The 16,157-nt window shown below is 50.5% G+C and overlaps 1 protein-coding gene across 5 annotated transcripts; it reads left to right on the top strand.

The window, feature by feature from the left end:
• The first annotated feature begins 424 nt into the window (after positions 1–424).
• SLC52A3 (solute carrier family 52 member 3) lies at positions 425–15,923 on the top strand. 5 transcript variants are annotated; one of them, XM_072943966.1, is made up of 7 exons: positions 425–544; positions 684–933; positions 5,254–5,468; positions 9,380–9,995; positions 11,590–12,095; positions 13,932–14,055; positions 14,569–15,923. In XM_072943966.1, the coding sequence occupies exons 4-7, from the start codon at positions 9,429–9,431 to the stop codon at positions 14,779–14,781; spliced, it is 1,410 nt and encodes a 469-aa protein (XP_072800067.1). In that variant the 5' UTR covers positions 425–544; positions 684–933; positions 5,254–5,468; positions 9,380–9,428; the 3' UTR covers positions 14,782–15,923. The 5 variants fall into 5 exon arrangements, with proteins under 5 accessions (XP_072800067.1, XP_072800068.1, XP_072800070.1 ...); XM_072943967.1 differs by having other exon boundaries at positions 5,337–5,468; XM_072943969.1 differs by having other exon boundaries at positions 525–544; positions 853–933; positions 5,337–5,468.
• Positions 15,924–16,157: the final 234 nt, after the last annotated feature.

A 16,157-nucleotide genomic window follows, 5' to 3' on the forward strand; every position in this document is an offset into this window, starting at 1 on the left:
AGCCCACACTTTGGGTTTTTTTTCCCCCCTTAGAGGATGCAGGCCCCCACCCACTAACGTGGAGAAGATTAAATGCATTCACATATGTGAAGCTCAGGGCCTGGCACAGAGCCCACTCTGTACGCACTGGCTGTTCCGATTTCCACCCCGTGAGGAGGGCTCTATTACCATCGCCGCTTTCCAAGCGACTTACTTAAGCTCCAGTATTTGAACCAAGAGTTTCTGTTCCAGGAATCTCCATTCCTGTGTGAAAGGAATTCCAGTAGCCCTAAGGTGGGGCCCGATTAAATGCCTGGACAGGTTATTCGTCTTCTGAGTCAAAGCGCTTGATATTAATATGAGCCCTTTATTGTTAAGCGGAATCATCAGGACCATCTGCTGGGCAGATTCCAGACACGTAGTAGGCTCTTGGATAAGCCCGGAGCCCCACCCATCCTCCCCGCCTTTCACCCGCAACCGTGGGGCGGGGACAGGGACAGGTTAATACTAACCCGGCTGCCTCCGGCTCCTCCCCAGCAGAGCCGCTCGGGAACAGGACCCGCAGGTAAGCGGGCGGAGCTGGGCAGCTCAGGCCTGTGAGGGCACAGCTGCAGGTACCAGGGGCCAGTCCCCGGCAGGGATCACTGGGCACTGAGGTGGGGGCTCTAGTCTGAGGTGGCTCATGGCCTTTCCCCTAATTTCAGGCTGCTGGGTCAGAGATCAAGGGATAGAAGGGAAGAAAGGCCTCCTCCGCTGCTGACCAGCAGGTCGGGTTGGAGTTGGTTTCTTCTTAGGTTTCTGGTCTCCCACCATCGCTGAAGGGGCCCAGGAAACCTGAGCCAGCTGGGTGGACTCCAGACCCCTCCTCCCCAGGCCAGAAGACTTGGCCCCCACCAACCTCTGTCCGGCCGCATCTCCACGCCGTTGGGACATCCAGACAGCTGCTCCTGCCAGGTGGGTGCCAGAGCCTCATCAGCCGGCACAGGGACTAAAGAGATTAAGATGGGCACCGGTGGGGAGGGAGAACCCAGCCAAGGTCAGCCCTGTAGGAGGCCTGAAGTCCTTCCAAGCCCCGGGAGAGAGGAGAGGGAGGAAGGGAACTCACAATCCCCACTGGCTGGCTGGGCTCCCGTTGTCTCCTTGCTTCCTTCCTGGCAGCCAAGCCCGAAAAGCCTGGGCATCTTCAGATCCTTTAGAGAAACCAAGGCTCAGAGAGGGTGAGCAGCTGGCCTGAGGACACACAGCACAGGCCTGGATAAATGGGATGGACAGGTTTGGGTAATCACTGTTTTCCCTCTGGGCCTTGGTTTCCCCACATTTGTGAGAAGGAAACATTGAGTTGGGACAAGGCCTCAGGGAACCCAAAACTTGTGGTGAAAAGAGGTGGAGAAGGCCTCTTGATCCATGTGGATGTGAGCCGGGAGGGCGGTGGCTGAGCCGGACTGGCTTCCAGAACACCCAGCTGCCCCTCTGTCCCCATCTCCTGCTCACTGCCTACCTCCTTTTGCCCTGCCTCTGTCCTTCTGTCCTTCTGCCCATTTCTGCCTTAAGTTTGGCTCTTTCTGTCCTGCTGTGTCTCAGTCTCTGTCTTTCACTCTCCATCAATCTCTCTAGGTTTTTTGTCTTGGACCCTGTCTTCCCATTCTGTCCACTCAAGGCCACCTCACTCCTGCCTGGACAACATTCCCTCCCTTCTAGTCTTAGGACTCTGGGACCTGGGACAACATTGACTCAGATCCTTGTCCAGAAGTGGGGAGGGAGCCAGGGCCCCTGCTGTCACCTGGCACTGCCCAGGCCACCCTGGCCAACTTAACCCACACGGCCGAAGCAGGCTCCGTCAGGTGGCCCAGGCCTTGGCAAACGAGGTGGCCATCTGGACGCTGGGAGAGAGGACAGGGCTGGGCTTTCGTGGGAGAGCAGCGCTCAACAGATAGACACAGATAAACTCCCGTAACCAAGCTGATGCCCAATGAATGGTACTGTAAAGGGAGAAAACACAGCGTGAGAGAGAAAGCCAGGGCTGGAGGGGTGGGCTCTGATGGTCAAGGCTGGACCAAGCCCTTCCGGCCTGGTTGGGGAGGAGATGGCCCAGCCCACACACTGAGGGTGCCCTGGCCCCTCACCCCCTACTGCCTTCACTCCCTTGGGCCTGGGACTCAGCTTCTGACACAAGAATGGCAAAGAAAGGGACGCCTTTGCCTGAGGCTGTCCTTCTGGCTTCCCTGTCTGTTGGCCCATCTGCTGTGGGAACGTCTCAAGTGTCTCACTCAAAGCCTTAGGTTTCTGGTCTCCCACCATTGCTGAAGGGGCCCAGGAAGCAGATTTGTCTCAGAGTCTCTCTCCGGTTGTCCAGGGCCTGAACCCCACTTCTCCCCTTCCCAGCCCAGTGCTGGGGAGGCTGCAGGTCAGTGGGAAAGAAGCCTCCTGCTCAGTGTGGCCCCTGCAGCCCCTTCCTGACCCCTTCACCCCCAGGCTAGTTAAGAGGGCTGGGTCCACAGCCCGATAGGCCTGGGCTTAAACCTCAGCTCCCAGATGACCAGCTGTGTGACCTCCAGCAAATGACTTGCCCTCTCTGAGCCTCAGTTTTCTCATCTATAAAATGGGGATAGTTGTAATTCCTAGACCAGGACTGTTGAGAGGATCTGATGGAGAATGTGTGTAAAGTGTTTAGCACAGAGCCTGGCAAGACCAGCAGCAAGAAATGGCAGCCACTGTTGTAGCTGTTTTATTGTTATTGTCTTTTCTGTGGGATTACCACATCAGCTTCCTAATGGGTTAACAGGTTTTCCTTGGGCTTCCTTGTTGGCCCCTCATTATTCTCCTCACAACAGCCAGCATGATTCTTTTAAAAACTAAAGTAGAGTTGGTCCCATCTCTGCCAGAAATGGAGATTTTGGCTTGGAGAAAACTCCCAAACTCCTGCAGGTCTCCTCCGCACTGGAACTGCTGCAGCCGCGCTGGCCTCCTGGCTGTTTCTTTCAACACCAAGACCTGTTTCTGGGGCAAGGCAGGTGAGGCCCCACCCCAGGGCCTTTGCACTTGCTGTCCCCTCCCCCACCCACCCCTGCACTATTCTTTCCCCTGACACGGCTTACTCCCTGGCTTCCTTCAAGTTCCCTCCGACAACCCCGTGTCAATCACAGCCACCCTCCTGGATCACCAGCTTCGCTTCCCTCCACAGCCCTTATCACTGCTGACTTGTTCCGTGTTTCTACTTTGCTGAATGACTGTTTCTTCTCACACTTTACTGAGAGCAGAGACTGTGTCTAACACACAGCAAAAACCCAATAAATACTGGGTAAATGAGTGAACAAGAACAGCAAGGTCACTATAGAAAAAAAGAAAACAGAGGCTCTTTAAAAAAAAAAAATCCCTAACACACTCTGAGCCACTCCTTAGCTCTCTGACAGGTATTTCCCTCTGCCTAGGACATCCCCCCACTCACTGTCATTAATGGCTATGCACCAAGGTCCAGGAGCACATGGCACTTGGTGTGGCTGGCTGGGAGGAAGCCAAGACACGAGAGCCATAAAGGATGTGGGTCACACTGGGCCATGCCCCCATCGTGACTTTTACAGATGAGGAAGCAGAGACTTGCAGAGCCAAATCACTTCCCTCAAACTAGGCAGCTCTGGTGGCACCTGCATTAGGACCCAGAGAACTCAGCTCTGTGGGGGGTGGGGATTTAGGCTCTCAGTGCATGTGGCCCATTGCACATAAATGAAATTCAAATTCCTTACCTCCCCTGTCTGCCTTCTTCCCGTTAAGTCCAGGGCTCCAGCCATACTGGCCTAAGCTCATTCCTGCCCCTAGGACACTTGCACAAGCTGTCCTGTCTGCCTGTATGTTCTTTGCGGTATTTTTATGATTTTTTGAATTAATATTTAAGCATTTGATCCAGCAGAAATTGATTTTTTTCTTTTGGTGAGGTGAGGGACTGGACAGGAGGGAAGAGGGGGATCCAGGTTTATCTATTTTCCCCAAATAACTACCCAGTAGAAGTCTTACTTTCTAATTCATTCTATGCAGGAAAGTTACATATTTGTAAATGTGTAACTGGCCACCTTGCTGAGCTCACAGTTTAATAGCTTTTCAGGTGATAAAGGTAACCATCTTCTGCAAATTCACCTCCTCCCTTTAATTACTTACTTATTCCTCCTTAATAGGCATATAATTTATTGCCCCCTCTATATCCTTATTTATTTTATACCTTCTTCTGCTGTCAAGGCCTGGAACAGTGAGTCAACACCCCACCATTGACTGTGCTTCTCCCTGTTTCCCCCCGCAAGTCTGTGGTTTCTGGAGAGTGCTATTCAGAACATAGATATTCACCACTGTTTTGACCACATTAGGAATTAGTCTTTATCAATATGAAGTGAATCTGGATCTCAGTTCACATTTTTAACTTTTGCCATAAAATTCCATATTGAGAGCTATCTCTCCCTTTTTCTGTCTCTCTCTGCACTTTTCTGGAAGACCTTTACCCCTAAATTTACTCCTAACCTTTTCCTTTTGGTATCCCTTTAAGGAGTGTCTCAACAACTAATTTTGTTTGATTTTGGTCTTTGATCAGATCCTAACTGGGGCAGGACCTAAGTTTCTGAGTCAGGACATTAATAGTAAATGAGATAAATATATTCAGTTTCTGGTTACTATCACTGGTCAATATACATCCTTGAACATTTATCTCTATACATTTGGCCAGTGTTTTGCTATTTATAAAATAAGATTAAAGATAACTTCAACAAGATAGAAGCTTATTTATAATTTAACAACATTAAATAAATAAACAAAATAGTCTAGTGGCAGGGAGAACAGGGCTGGTGTGGCGACTCTCTGTCACGAAGTCCTGAGGAGTCTGGTCTCCATCTAGTTCCCACGCCATCTGCTATAGTGCAGCATGGCTGCTGGCGTTCCTGCCATCACATCTGAGTTCTAGACAGCAGGATGGAGGAAGAGCAAAGGAGCACACTCCCTTTAAGGAGACTTCTCAAAGTCCCTAACAAACTCGATGGCCTGATCTTGATTGGATGTCCATATCCAGCTGCAAGAGAGATTGGGAAATGTAGTTCTTTAACCCAGTGGCCATTTGCCCAACCAAAAATCTGGTCTCAATAATAACTAAGGAAAAAGGGAAGAGTAGCTACTGGGAAGCAGCTAGTAGACTTGACCTTGGGATATCATACAATGCTCTGCTTTTTCTTTCCTTCCGTATTGTTTCACCAATCCGAGGCAGAACTCTACCTGAGTTGATGTGGGTCGGCTTTTTTTCAGTGGGATTCTGCCTGCTTTATACCGGATCCTGGTCTCAGGTGGGAGTAGGCAGCCAGCACCCGTTTCTGTGTCTTTTTGGACAGTATAATGGGCAATCAAGAAGCTGCATGGAACTATCACCTTTGAAAAAGGTCCTCTCCTTCCTCCATTCCACTGATCCTCTGGGACGAGACTGCCACCGTTTTGCAGCCATTGAGTTACCTGCCTCAGCCAAGGTAAGGTGGGAAACCCTGTCTCTCCGTGCATTTCCAGCCGCTGCCCTCTGCCCTCCACCTGCAACTCCTCCTCTGCCTTGGCTATGATGCATCTGGGGTCTGCTGCCCACACATCTCTTCCTCACACTATTCTCTGGGGACAGCCCCTGTGGCTTTTCTGCTTGCATCCCTCACAGCACTGGGCACACAGTAGGTGCCTAATAATCCCTGGCTGATAGTTTAGGAGGAGGTGATGACAAAATTTTGCCATCAGGAATTATGTGTTGTGGTATCCAGAAGTATGTGCGGGATCATTGTGCGTTTTCCAATGCAATTGATGTATCTATTGAAAGTCATCAGGATTGTTAACGTTTATTGAGCACTTACTATGTGTCAGGTGCCAGGCTAGCATTTTGCAAATTTATGGGCATAACAATCCTGATGTTGGTACTGGGAGCCTCTGCATTTTGCAGGAGAGAAATCAGTCACCAGAGGGTGTTATTTGTGCAGGGTTGAAGCCGGGATTTGAACCCAGGATTCTGCCTCCAGATGTTATTGCCAGAGACAGCAGTAAGGTGGCTGGAGCTGAGAGAGAAGCCCAAGTCTGGATCCCAGCCCCTGCTTTGCCCCCAGCTAGTGAGGGATCCTGGGCAAGTTACACCCTCTCTCAAAAATAAGGGCTGGTCTTGATCAGTGTGTGCAGAGCCTGAAGGGCCCAGGCAGGTGCCCTATGTTAAAGAGAGCCAAGGGTGATTTCTGCCTGGTGTGGTCTTCCAGAATACTCCCGAGAAGCCAGAAATCCTGCGTTTTGTATGCACCTCCTTCCTGACTTGCATATTTCGATAATTATTTACAACACGCAGCACATCAAAGTAACACATCTGCTGCCTGGCTGTCTGTGGCTAGTGAGTTACCAGTTTACAACTCTGGAGCTTGGTCCTCTGTCCTTGCCCAATTCCCAAGCAGTCCCTGCCCTCCAGGAGCTTCAGTCCCCCTGAGAGTGTACCAGCATTCACCCACACCAGGAAAACCTTAAATGGAGGGGCCAAGGGTCCAGGCTGGGTGGCCAGAGGAGGTTTCCTGGGGGGTGGGGTCCTGCAGAAAGCTGGGATGTAGCTGGGAAGGGAGGTGGTGCCCCAGGCAAGCAGCGCTGCACAGGTGAGGGCAGGGGCAGCTCAGCGGGCGGAAGCTGCCCGGAGCTTGCCCTCTCTTCTGAGTCCCCTGGGCATGCCCAGGACCAGGTCTGTCCTGGGCTGTTTGTTGGGCCAGTTTCACAGGTGAGGAAACAGAGCTTAGGGCTCGCCTGAGGCCCCCAGACAGGAGGCTGAAAGCAGGTCGGGCTGCATTCTGCTCCCACGCCTCCCGGAGAGGAAGGAGGATTAGGTTCCCTCAGAGGAAGAAGGAGGAAGGGAGTCTGGAATGTGAGAGTCAGTTCTGTGTCAGGGAACCTGGAGAGGAGCCACTGGGGTATGAGAAGTTTCCTGGGTGGGGCGTAGCCACAGGGGAAGTCCCTGTGTGTTTTAGAAGGGAGACAGGGAGATTAAGGCTGATATGTGAATCGAGCAGAACTGAGGGGTCCGCGCTCACAGGGATGGGTGGGTAGAGCCAAGTGCTGGCTGGGACCGGCCCCAGATCCCATCACCAGCCTCAGGAGAGCTGCTCCACCCCTGCTGACCCCACCCTGTTTCCCAGTTGTAAAGGAAGATGATTGGCCCAATCAGCATTTCTCTCCAAAATAGTGCGTGTATCACCAGTGATTTCCGGTGGTACCAGGTGGGGAGCTTTTCTTTTCCTTTTTAAATTTGAATAGCCCTGTGTTAATTTTCATGCAAATTGGGAAAAAATAACTATCACCAAATCTGGCATTGCCCCATAACCGTAACAGCTCACCCTTAGCGATTGCTTACTGTGCGCCAGGCCTTGCTGGTGACAACAGAAACTCATTAACATGTTGCATCTCATTATAAACCATGAGGCCTATGCTTTCATTGTCTTCTATTTGCAGAGTGGGGAAATGAGGCACAGAGAGACAAACTCACTTGCCCCAAATCACTCAGTTAAGTGGCAGGGCTAGTTCAAGTCCAGGCAGCTGGCTCCGGGAGTCGCACCCAAAGCTGTTAACAAAGAATGTTGCCCACTGGCCATTCCATTCCTACAAGGATCAAGTTGCAATCCACAGCAGTCAACCCCCTGAGGGGAATTCAGGATGGAAAAACAGCATGAAGCATGCTACGTTTTGGACAGACAGCCCTTATATTGTTAAGATGCCTATCTAAAGAAGAATTTCAACGACCCCAGAATCTTGCATCTTCCCAGACATAGAAGAGCACTAAAATCATTAGCCTGAGACAGCTGGGGTTTTTGTTTTTGTTTTTGTGATTAGCAGTAATCTTTTACCAAGATACATGCCCGACTACTTGCCCAGCCAAAAAATTTATATACATACTGGCTCCTCCCCTACCTTGTCAAAGCCTCAGAGTTAACTGAGAGGCTGTCTCCCAGGCTATAGTCCTCAGTAATGTCCCCAAATAAAACTGAAACTCACTGCTCTTATGTTGTGCCTTTTTTTTTTTTCTGGTTGACAAAGTTTCTCCAATATTTTTGCTTAGACTGTGGGTAACAGCACAGGTGTATGACACAGGTAACTGGGAAGGTGGTCTACAGATCTCAGAATGGCTCCAGTTAGGTGGTTTCTCCAAGAGCCTGTCCATCTCTCTCATTTCAGGAGAAAAACGCCAGACTAGAATTTTGTATCAGGCAACCATATTGTAACATGGTTCACGAATCAAAACTGTATAAAAAGATCTACGCTGAGGTGCCTCACACACCCCAGCAGTTTCTATGTGTCCTTCAAGGGTTGCTTTGTGCAAATACAAAGAGAACATATTCCTCCTCCTTCTCCCCTGTGTCCAAAAGGCAGTGCACTGTCCAGCTGGATGTTGTTCACTTATCAACTTCGCCTTGAGGCCAGGCCCTTGCTTATCAGCCAGTGAGCAAGCCTGCAGCCTTCCTTCCTTTTAGCAAGTATATGATATTCCAACAGGCAGCCATCCTTCTTCTGTGGACAGGCACTGGGGTCGTCTCCCATATTCTGCTACTGCCAGCAAGGAATAATAGCCTCGTACATATGTCGTTTTGTCCAGGGCAGTAACCTTTAGCTTCGGGACAATCTTGCGGTGAGAAATGCCACCTTGCAGTCACTGTTAATTGATATTTCCCGTGGTGATTGAAGGTGATAATCTTTCATGTGCCTAAGGCTTCTTTGTCCTTATTTCTCTGGACTGTTCATATCCTGTTCCTACTCCTCTATTGGGTCTTTTTATTCTTACCTTCTAAAAACTCTTTATATATTAGGAAGATGAACCCTTTGTCTGTGGTTTACATTGCAGTATTTTCCCCTAGGATGACATCTGTCTTTTAATCTTGGTGTTTTTTGTTACTTTTTTTTACTCTTAATTCTTATTTTTTATTGACATGTAGTCAATTCACAGTGTTAGTCTCAGGTGTACGACAAAGCAATTCAGTTATACATATACATACATATATTTTTTTTCAGGTTCTTTTCCATTATAACTCATCATGAGAAATTGAATATAGATCCCCGTGCTATACGATAGGTCTTTTTTTGGGGTTATTTTTTTGCAGAAGGTGTTTTGTTTGTTTGTTTTTGTGTGTTCTAACATCTATGCGGTTGAATGTATCAAAATTTTCTCTTGCAGTCTCTGGATATATGAGTCACAATTAGGAAAGCCTTCTGCACTGGAAGGTTAGTTATAAAGGAATTTGTCCATGTTTAAGGCTAATAAAAAGCCAACTTGTTCATGAGGAGGAAAATGATAAGAGAAAACCCTGGGCCCAGAAGCGTAAGCTTTGGCTAGATGGCGAACCTGACATTGCTCACCTGGTATTTTTCTCCATCAATCATACTGCAGGCTGACCTACGGAGGTGGTAGCCTCAGGCCCAGGACAGGCGTCATCACCATGGCCTTCTTGATACACCTGCTGGTCTGCACCTTCGGGATGGGCTCCTGGGTGGCCATCAATGGACTCTGGGTAGAGCTGCCCCTGCTGGTGACGGAACTGCCCGAGGGCTGGTACCTGCCTTCCTACCTCACAGTGGTCATCCAGCTGGCCAACATCGGCCCCCTGCTGGTAACCCTCCTCCATCACTTCCGGCCTGGCTGTCTTTCCGAGGTGCCTGTCATCTTCACTGTGCTGAGCGTGGGGACCATCGCCTGCACCCTCTTCGCCTTCCTCTGGAACGTCACCTCCTGGGTCCTAGGCGGCCACCACAGCATTGCCTTCCTGGTCCTCACCTTCTTCCTGGCCCTAGTGGACTGCACCTCCTCTGTCACCTTCCTGCCTTTCATGAGCAGGCTGCCCACCCACTACCTCACCACTTTCTTTGTGGGTGAAGGACTCAGTGGCCTCCTGCCTGCCCTGGTGGCTCTCGCCCAGGGCTCCGGTCTCACCACCTGTGTTAACGTCACTGAGACCTCAGACACCACCCCGAGCGCTGAGACCACCAGGAACATGGACATCCCACAGGTACCTGGCATTACCCAGAGCCACTGCACTCTGTCCTAGGTCACAAGCAAGATCACACAGAGGGCTCATGTTTCCTAGATGTTGAGTAGATCAGGATTCTTGACCTAGTTGAGCTACAGATCACCTAGGGGGAGCTGCGGGCCCCCCACACAACCAGAGTGAAGCTTTTCTGAAATCCTTGGGGTCAGCTGTGTTTTGGAACCTGGACTTTCAGATTTTAGAACACGCTTACCCTAAGTGTGCGACAGAGTCTGTGACACAGCCGTCCCCACAGCCCAGGGGTGTTCACGTCCCATTCAAGTGTTCATCTGTTGCTGCCAACTGAGTCACGAAAACATTCTGACTTCCAGAGCTTGTTGGATTTCAGAACTGCAGATAAGGGATGGTGAACTTGTATTTATTGAAAATTCGCCAGGTGCCGCTACTGTGCAGCCAAGGCTGAGAACCATAGTCTAGATGTTGCTTCAATATCTTGTATTGTTACAACATCAAACGTCTCTCACTGGATACTGAACAATTTATATACATCTGGTAGTATCCAAAGCATGGAGTACAGCAGCGATTGCAAACCAGTGGCCCACATCACCAGTGCCTGCAAGCTTTTCTTTTTTTTTTTTGAGAGTTTGAATTAGTTGATGACATTTAATTTTTTTTTTTGAAATTTCACATACATAAATCTAGGTGTATGGTGTCTCTTGGGGAGAGCAGCCCCAGGACACCTTTGGATGGAGCGGCTCTCCCGCTGGGCAGTCTCCAGCCAACCCCTTCTCTGAATATATTTGTGGTTGCCAGTCCTGGAGGCCGTTTCCCTCTACAAGTGGGAAAGGTGTAGCTTCTGAGTCAGAACCAAGCGGATTAGCTTCGCCACATACTCCCTGTGACCCTCGGGTAAGATGCGTGGTTCTGACACTTCGGTTCCCTCTGAAGCCAGGGATAGTGGTCCCCACTGCGTGGGGCTGTTAGAAGGAACACTGAGCCGACACAGGCAAAGGGCTGGTGCCCAGCGAGCCATCGCTCAATGGGAGCATTTATTATCATCACCTTAGTAGTTGTGCAGACATGATCCATCACTCATCTGTTAATAAAAATGCCTGATATTTATTGTATACAGGCACACCTCAGAGATACTGTGGGTTCCATTCCAGACCACCGCAGTAAAGCAAATATCACAATGAAGAGTCACAGGAATTTTTTGGTTTCTCAGAGCATATTCAAGTTATCTTTACACTAGACTGTAGTCTATTAAGTGCACGGTAACACTATGTCTAAAAAATTTTTTTTTGCTGGTGGAGAGTTTGAAATATTGGAAGAATTACTAAATTCTTGTGACACAGAGACACGAAGTGAGCAGACGCTGTTGGAAAAATGGTGCTGAGAGACTTGCTCGATGCAGAGTTGCCACTAACCCTCACCTTGTTTAAAACAAAAAAGCAGTATTTGTGAAGCAAGATAAAGCAAGATGTGCCTATATTATCATTATTAATGATAATTATCACATTAAATAATTATTTTATTTATTAATGATTAGTTATTAATAACCTATGTCCTGACATCACCCCGGGATCTGACGGACCCTTGTTTTGTCTTCCGGCAGGGAGCTAACAGCACTGTGATGCCTGACCTCGCTGGGACGGCACCTGCCTTGCTCCATCTGGAAAGCCGCTACCTCCCCGCCAACTTCTCGCCCTTGGTCTTCTTCCTCCTGCTCGCCTTCATGATGGCCTGCTGCCTCGTGGCTTTCTTTTTCCTCCAGCGTCAACCTGGGCGCTGGGAAGCCTCCGTAGAAGACCTCCTGACCTCTCAGGTCACCCTACACTCCATCCAGCTGCGGGAAGGGAAGGGCCTGGGCCTCCCAGGCCCCGAGGACAGCAGCCAGGACCGGGAGCATCTGAAGGAGAAGGCGGCTCCCCGCCACCCGGCCCACCTGATCTTCATCTACATCCTGGTGGCCTTTGTGAACGCGCTCACCAACGGCGTGCTACCCTCCGTGCAGACCTACTCCTGCCTGTCCTACGGGCCTGTGGCCTACCACCTGTCCGCCACCCTCAGCTCCATGGCCAACCCCCTCGCCTGCTTCCTCTCCATGTTTCTGCCAAACAGGTCAACCACCAGCTGGCCCTGGAGAGCACTGTTTGAGGGTGCACATACCTCATGTCAGAACCCCCAAATTCCACACCCGCCTATCAGGCTGGAATGTGTAGTGGTTAAGAATGTGATTTCTGGGGCTCAGCTGCCTGGGTTCAAATCCTGGCTCTGCCACTGACTAGCTCTGTGTCACTGGACAAGTCACTCTACCTCTCCGTGCCTCAGGAATCTAATCTGGAAAATGAGGATAATGATAGTTCTTCTTCCTAGGTTGCTAGGAGCATGAGACGAGCTAATTTGGGACGGCATTTAGAGCTGTGAGTGCCTGGCACGTGTCTGCCATGGGCCTGTGAGAAGGAGCAAGCAGGCAGGAAGTGAGGTTCCCACTTACAAACGGAAACCCTGAGGCTCGGAGAAAGGGTTTGCTCTGGTCTAATTCCCAGGATTTCAGCCCTGCTCTTACAGCTGCAATTCTAGAAGAATGGCTGTGGGGGTGGATAGAGCTCAGTGGTAGAGCACCTGCTTAGCATGTACAAGGTCCTGGGTTCAATCCTCAGTACCTCCATTAAAAAAAATTTTAAAAATAAATAGATAAACCTAATTACCTCCCCACCACACAAAAAGCAAAACAAAACAACAACAAAGAATGGCTGGGCAAACTGATATTAAGACTGAGCCAGCCTAGATCTATTTCAGTAAGCAGCCTAAGTGGTTCTGATGCAGGAGCTTCAGACCCCACAGAAGAACACCCAGCTTGGGGTCATAAAACTTTAGGTCCCTCTGCTCCTCTGCCCTGCCTGTCCTCACTGCCTCTCAGCCCTGCCCACCCCCACCCACCAACACTCACCTCCACCTCCCCCAGGCCTGCCCACCCCCTCCCCCAGCCGGGGAAGAGCTGGACAGAAGATGTCAGTTTGCCAGAAAGTTGAATTTTTCTCCCTTGGGGTTTAAAAACTGTGGAAGGAAGCTGGAGATTTCTAGGGAAACAAGACAAGAGGCCACAGATCTCTGGACTCTGAGATGCTCAGAATCTGAAATACAGAATCTTAAAGTCTCAGAATCCAAGAGGCTTGAGGAAGAGTCTTCAGAGGAGGGGCAGCCCCTCGGCTCTCACCCGGGAGGGCAGCCTGCCTGTTCTGAAGTGTGGACAGGGAGACCCCAGGGGCAATGGCCTCAAATGAAGGATGGTGTCCTCAGTGGCCAGACCTAGGGCCCACACGGAAGGCCACCAGCATAGTGTCTCCAAGCTGGCCACCAGGATCCCCAGATCATGTAAACCTCACATTATAGACAAGGGTAGCTGAGGCCAGAGGGGGAAGGGTCACCGAGGTCGTATAGCATACCCTGCAATGATCCAAGTGCCGTGATCCAAGCCTCCCTCTCATCAGCCCAGTTTCCTGGCTGAGGTTGGAGGTGTGGCAGGAGGAAATGGCAGCAGATGAGAGCAGGTGGGCCCACAGCCAGGGCCAGGCCCTTCACACTCTGCTCCTCCAGATTCTCCCAGCCCCACAGACTCATTTCGCAGGTGAGGAAACAGACTCAGGGACCAGTCTCACAGGTGGAACTGGGATTTGAACCAGGCTTGTGCAGCACCAGAATCTCTTCTGTTTCTCCTGCTGGGATGCTGGGTCCTGCTGTTAACACTCAGGGTGACTTACACCAGCCTTGACCCCCTGGAACCTCAATGGCCCACTTGTGTTGGGTGGCCTGGAAGTTTCCACATGGGTCTAACCTCTAATCCTGGAGATGCTGACTATTCCATGTGGCCCCCGGGGCTGGGGTGGGGTGGGGGAGTTGGGGCAGAAGTCAGGCTTTTCACCTCCTCCATTCACTTCCCCCACTCTGTCCTAGGTCTCTGCCATTCCTGGGGGTCCTTGCAGTGTTCGGGACCGGCTTTGGGGCCTACAACATGGCCATGGCCGTGATGAGCCCCTGCCCCCTCATGCAGGGCCACTGGGGCGGAGAAGTCCTCATCGTAAGTATCTGGCCTATGGAGCTGCTCTCCTTCCCACCCACCCCCCACCTAGCCAAGGCCTGGGAGACCTGGAGCCTAGCCCTTTCTATTGACCTAAGTCTTTGTGGTTACTCTTCAGGGAGCCCAAAGGGAGGCTGAGGAGAGTGGGGGGTGCTTCTCATTTGGGAATAGAGGCTTAAGAAGGTGAGGTGGCTGGTCCAAGGTGATGACAGTCTAGCCTGAACGTCACACTCTTCCCACCATGTGTATGTCAGCAGCGGCCTTCTCCCAGTTGCTTTTGACTTGATCATGGGGGACAAAAAAGCCATTGGATTCTCCTTGGTTCTTGGGGAGGCCAACTTATGAGGCCCCATTAGTTCAGTAGAGTCACACCCAAAAGGCTCTCCTTAAACATATAAGTTATTCCATGGGGTTCCCTTGTCCCTTTTAGGTCACCCTCAAAGCGCCCTTAGCCCCCGGGTCTCGCCCTCAAAGTCGCCTTCACGCGACATCTCTTCCAACCAATCCCCGCAGGTGGTTTCGTGGGTGCTGTTCATTGGCTGTCTGAGCTACGTCAAGGTGATGCTGGGCGTAATCCTGCGCGACCATAGCCGCAGCGCCCTCTTGTGGTGTGGGGCGGTGGTGCAGCTGGGCTCACTCCTCGGAGCGCTTCTCATGTTCCCGCTGGTCAACGTGTTGAGGCTCTTCTCATCCGCTGACTTCTGCAGTCTTCAGTGCTCCGCGTAGGCCAACTGAAGGGGCGCGGTCCATCATATGCTCGCCCCACCTATTACTAACACCTGAAACCTGGGACCCCCACAAGGCAAGGCGTGTGCCCAAGGTCACAGCACCAAGGATGAGGAGCTGGGAGGCAGAGCCTGAGTACTTGAACCATCAACACAGATTCTCCTCAGGAATGCTACAGGCCTTCCGCGGGACCTGGAAATGCAAAGCACAGCCCACCCCAGCTCTGTGTCACAGTGCCTGCAATTCCAGCATCTCAGAACTTCTTCCAGCTCTTGCCAGATGGCTGATTTGCGGCATCCAGCCGGCTCAAGGGTGTTAAAAGAGAAAAAAGCTGCGAGGGTGAGCTGGCCCTTATAAGCTGTGTGACCTGGGGGAAGTTACTTGATTTCTCTGTGCCTCTGTTTCTTCATCCATAAAGTGGGGATTATAAGAAATAGCACCTCCTTCTTAGGTTTGGTACAAGGATAAAAGGGAGAAGCATGCAGCACATAACAAGTCCTCCTGGACCATTTCCTGATCTGATGTCCAACAGTAATAACAATCAGTGATTGTTTTTGTGACAATGAACACAGTCTAGAAGTGGCCAGATGGATTGAGAGGTGACCCCTTTTCCATATCTCTTTTTCTCCTGGACCCACAGAGAAGCTTCTAGAAGACAGATGGCTAATGGTGGAATCTTGGGCATCTTGGCTTCCCAATTCCCAGTGTGGAGGGACACGGTACCCCATACACCCTTTCCTGTCACCTCTGCTGACCCAGGAAGGCCTACGCCTTGGAGAGTAAGCGACCTCCTAAGAGGCAGAAAGAGAGGACGGGGGTGTGGGAGGGGCCACCGCAAGCCTCTGAAAGCGAGTTCCCCCCACCCCACTCACTGGCTGAAACAACACAGAGGCCACTGGGAGGCAGATCTCTGAACTGGAGTTGGGGAGGGGAGTGGGGAGGAGTTAGCTACCTGATAGTTTTTTGGTTTTATTTTTTATTTTTCCTTTTTTAAAATAAAGACATTTTCTGCTTTTACATGAAGATCAGCCTTCCATGAAAAGGCCCAACACAAACGCCAAAAACTGTATCAATATAATGTTTTCAGCTGGTTCCAGGTCAAGGCTGAGCTCAGAAATAAACAGAATCGAGTGCTTAAAGAATATCTGGTCCTGGGACTTCTTTTCCTTCAGGGTTTGTTTGTTTTCTTGCCACCACTCTTCCTTTTAAAATTGATTTTTGAATAGATAATATAGTCATGAGTTTCAAAAATCAGAAAATATAAGACAATGTTCAGCAAAAAAATTCCATCCTTCTCCACACCTCTCCCTGCCCAGTTCCTCTTTACACACACATGAGCACTTTCATCAGGTCCTTGTTTATTCTTCTGGAGATTA

The sequence above is a fragment of the Vicugna pacos genome, chromosome 19 (genome assembly GCF_048564905.1).
Source record: "Vicugna pacos chromosome 19, VicPac4, whole genome shotgun sequence".
Classification (NCBI taxonomy): domain Eukaryota; kingdom Metazoa; phylum Chordata; class Mammalia; order Artiodactyla; family Camelidae; genus Vicugna; species Vicugna pacos.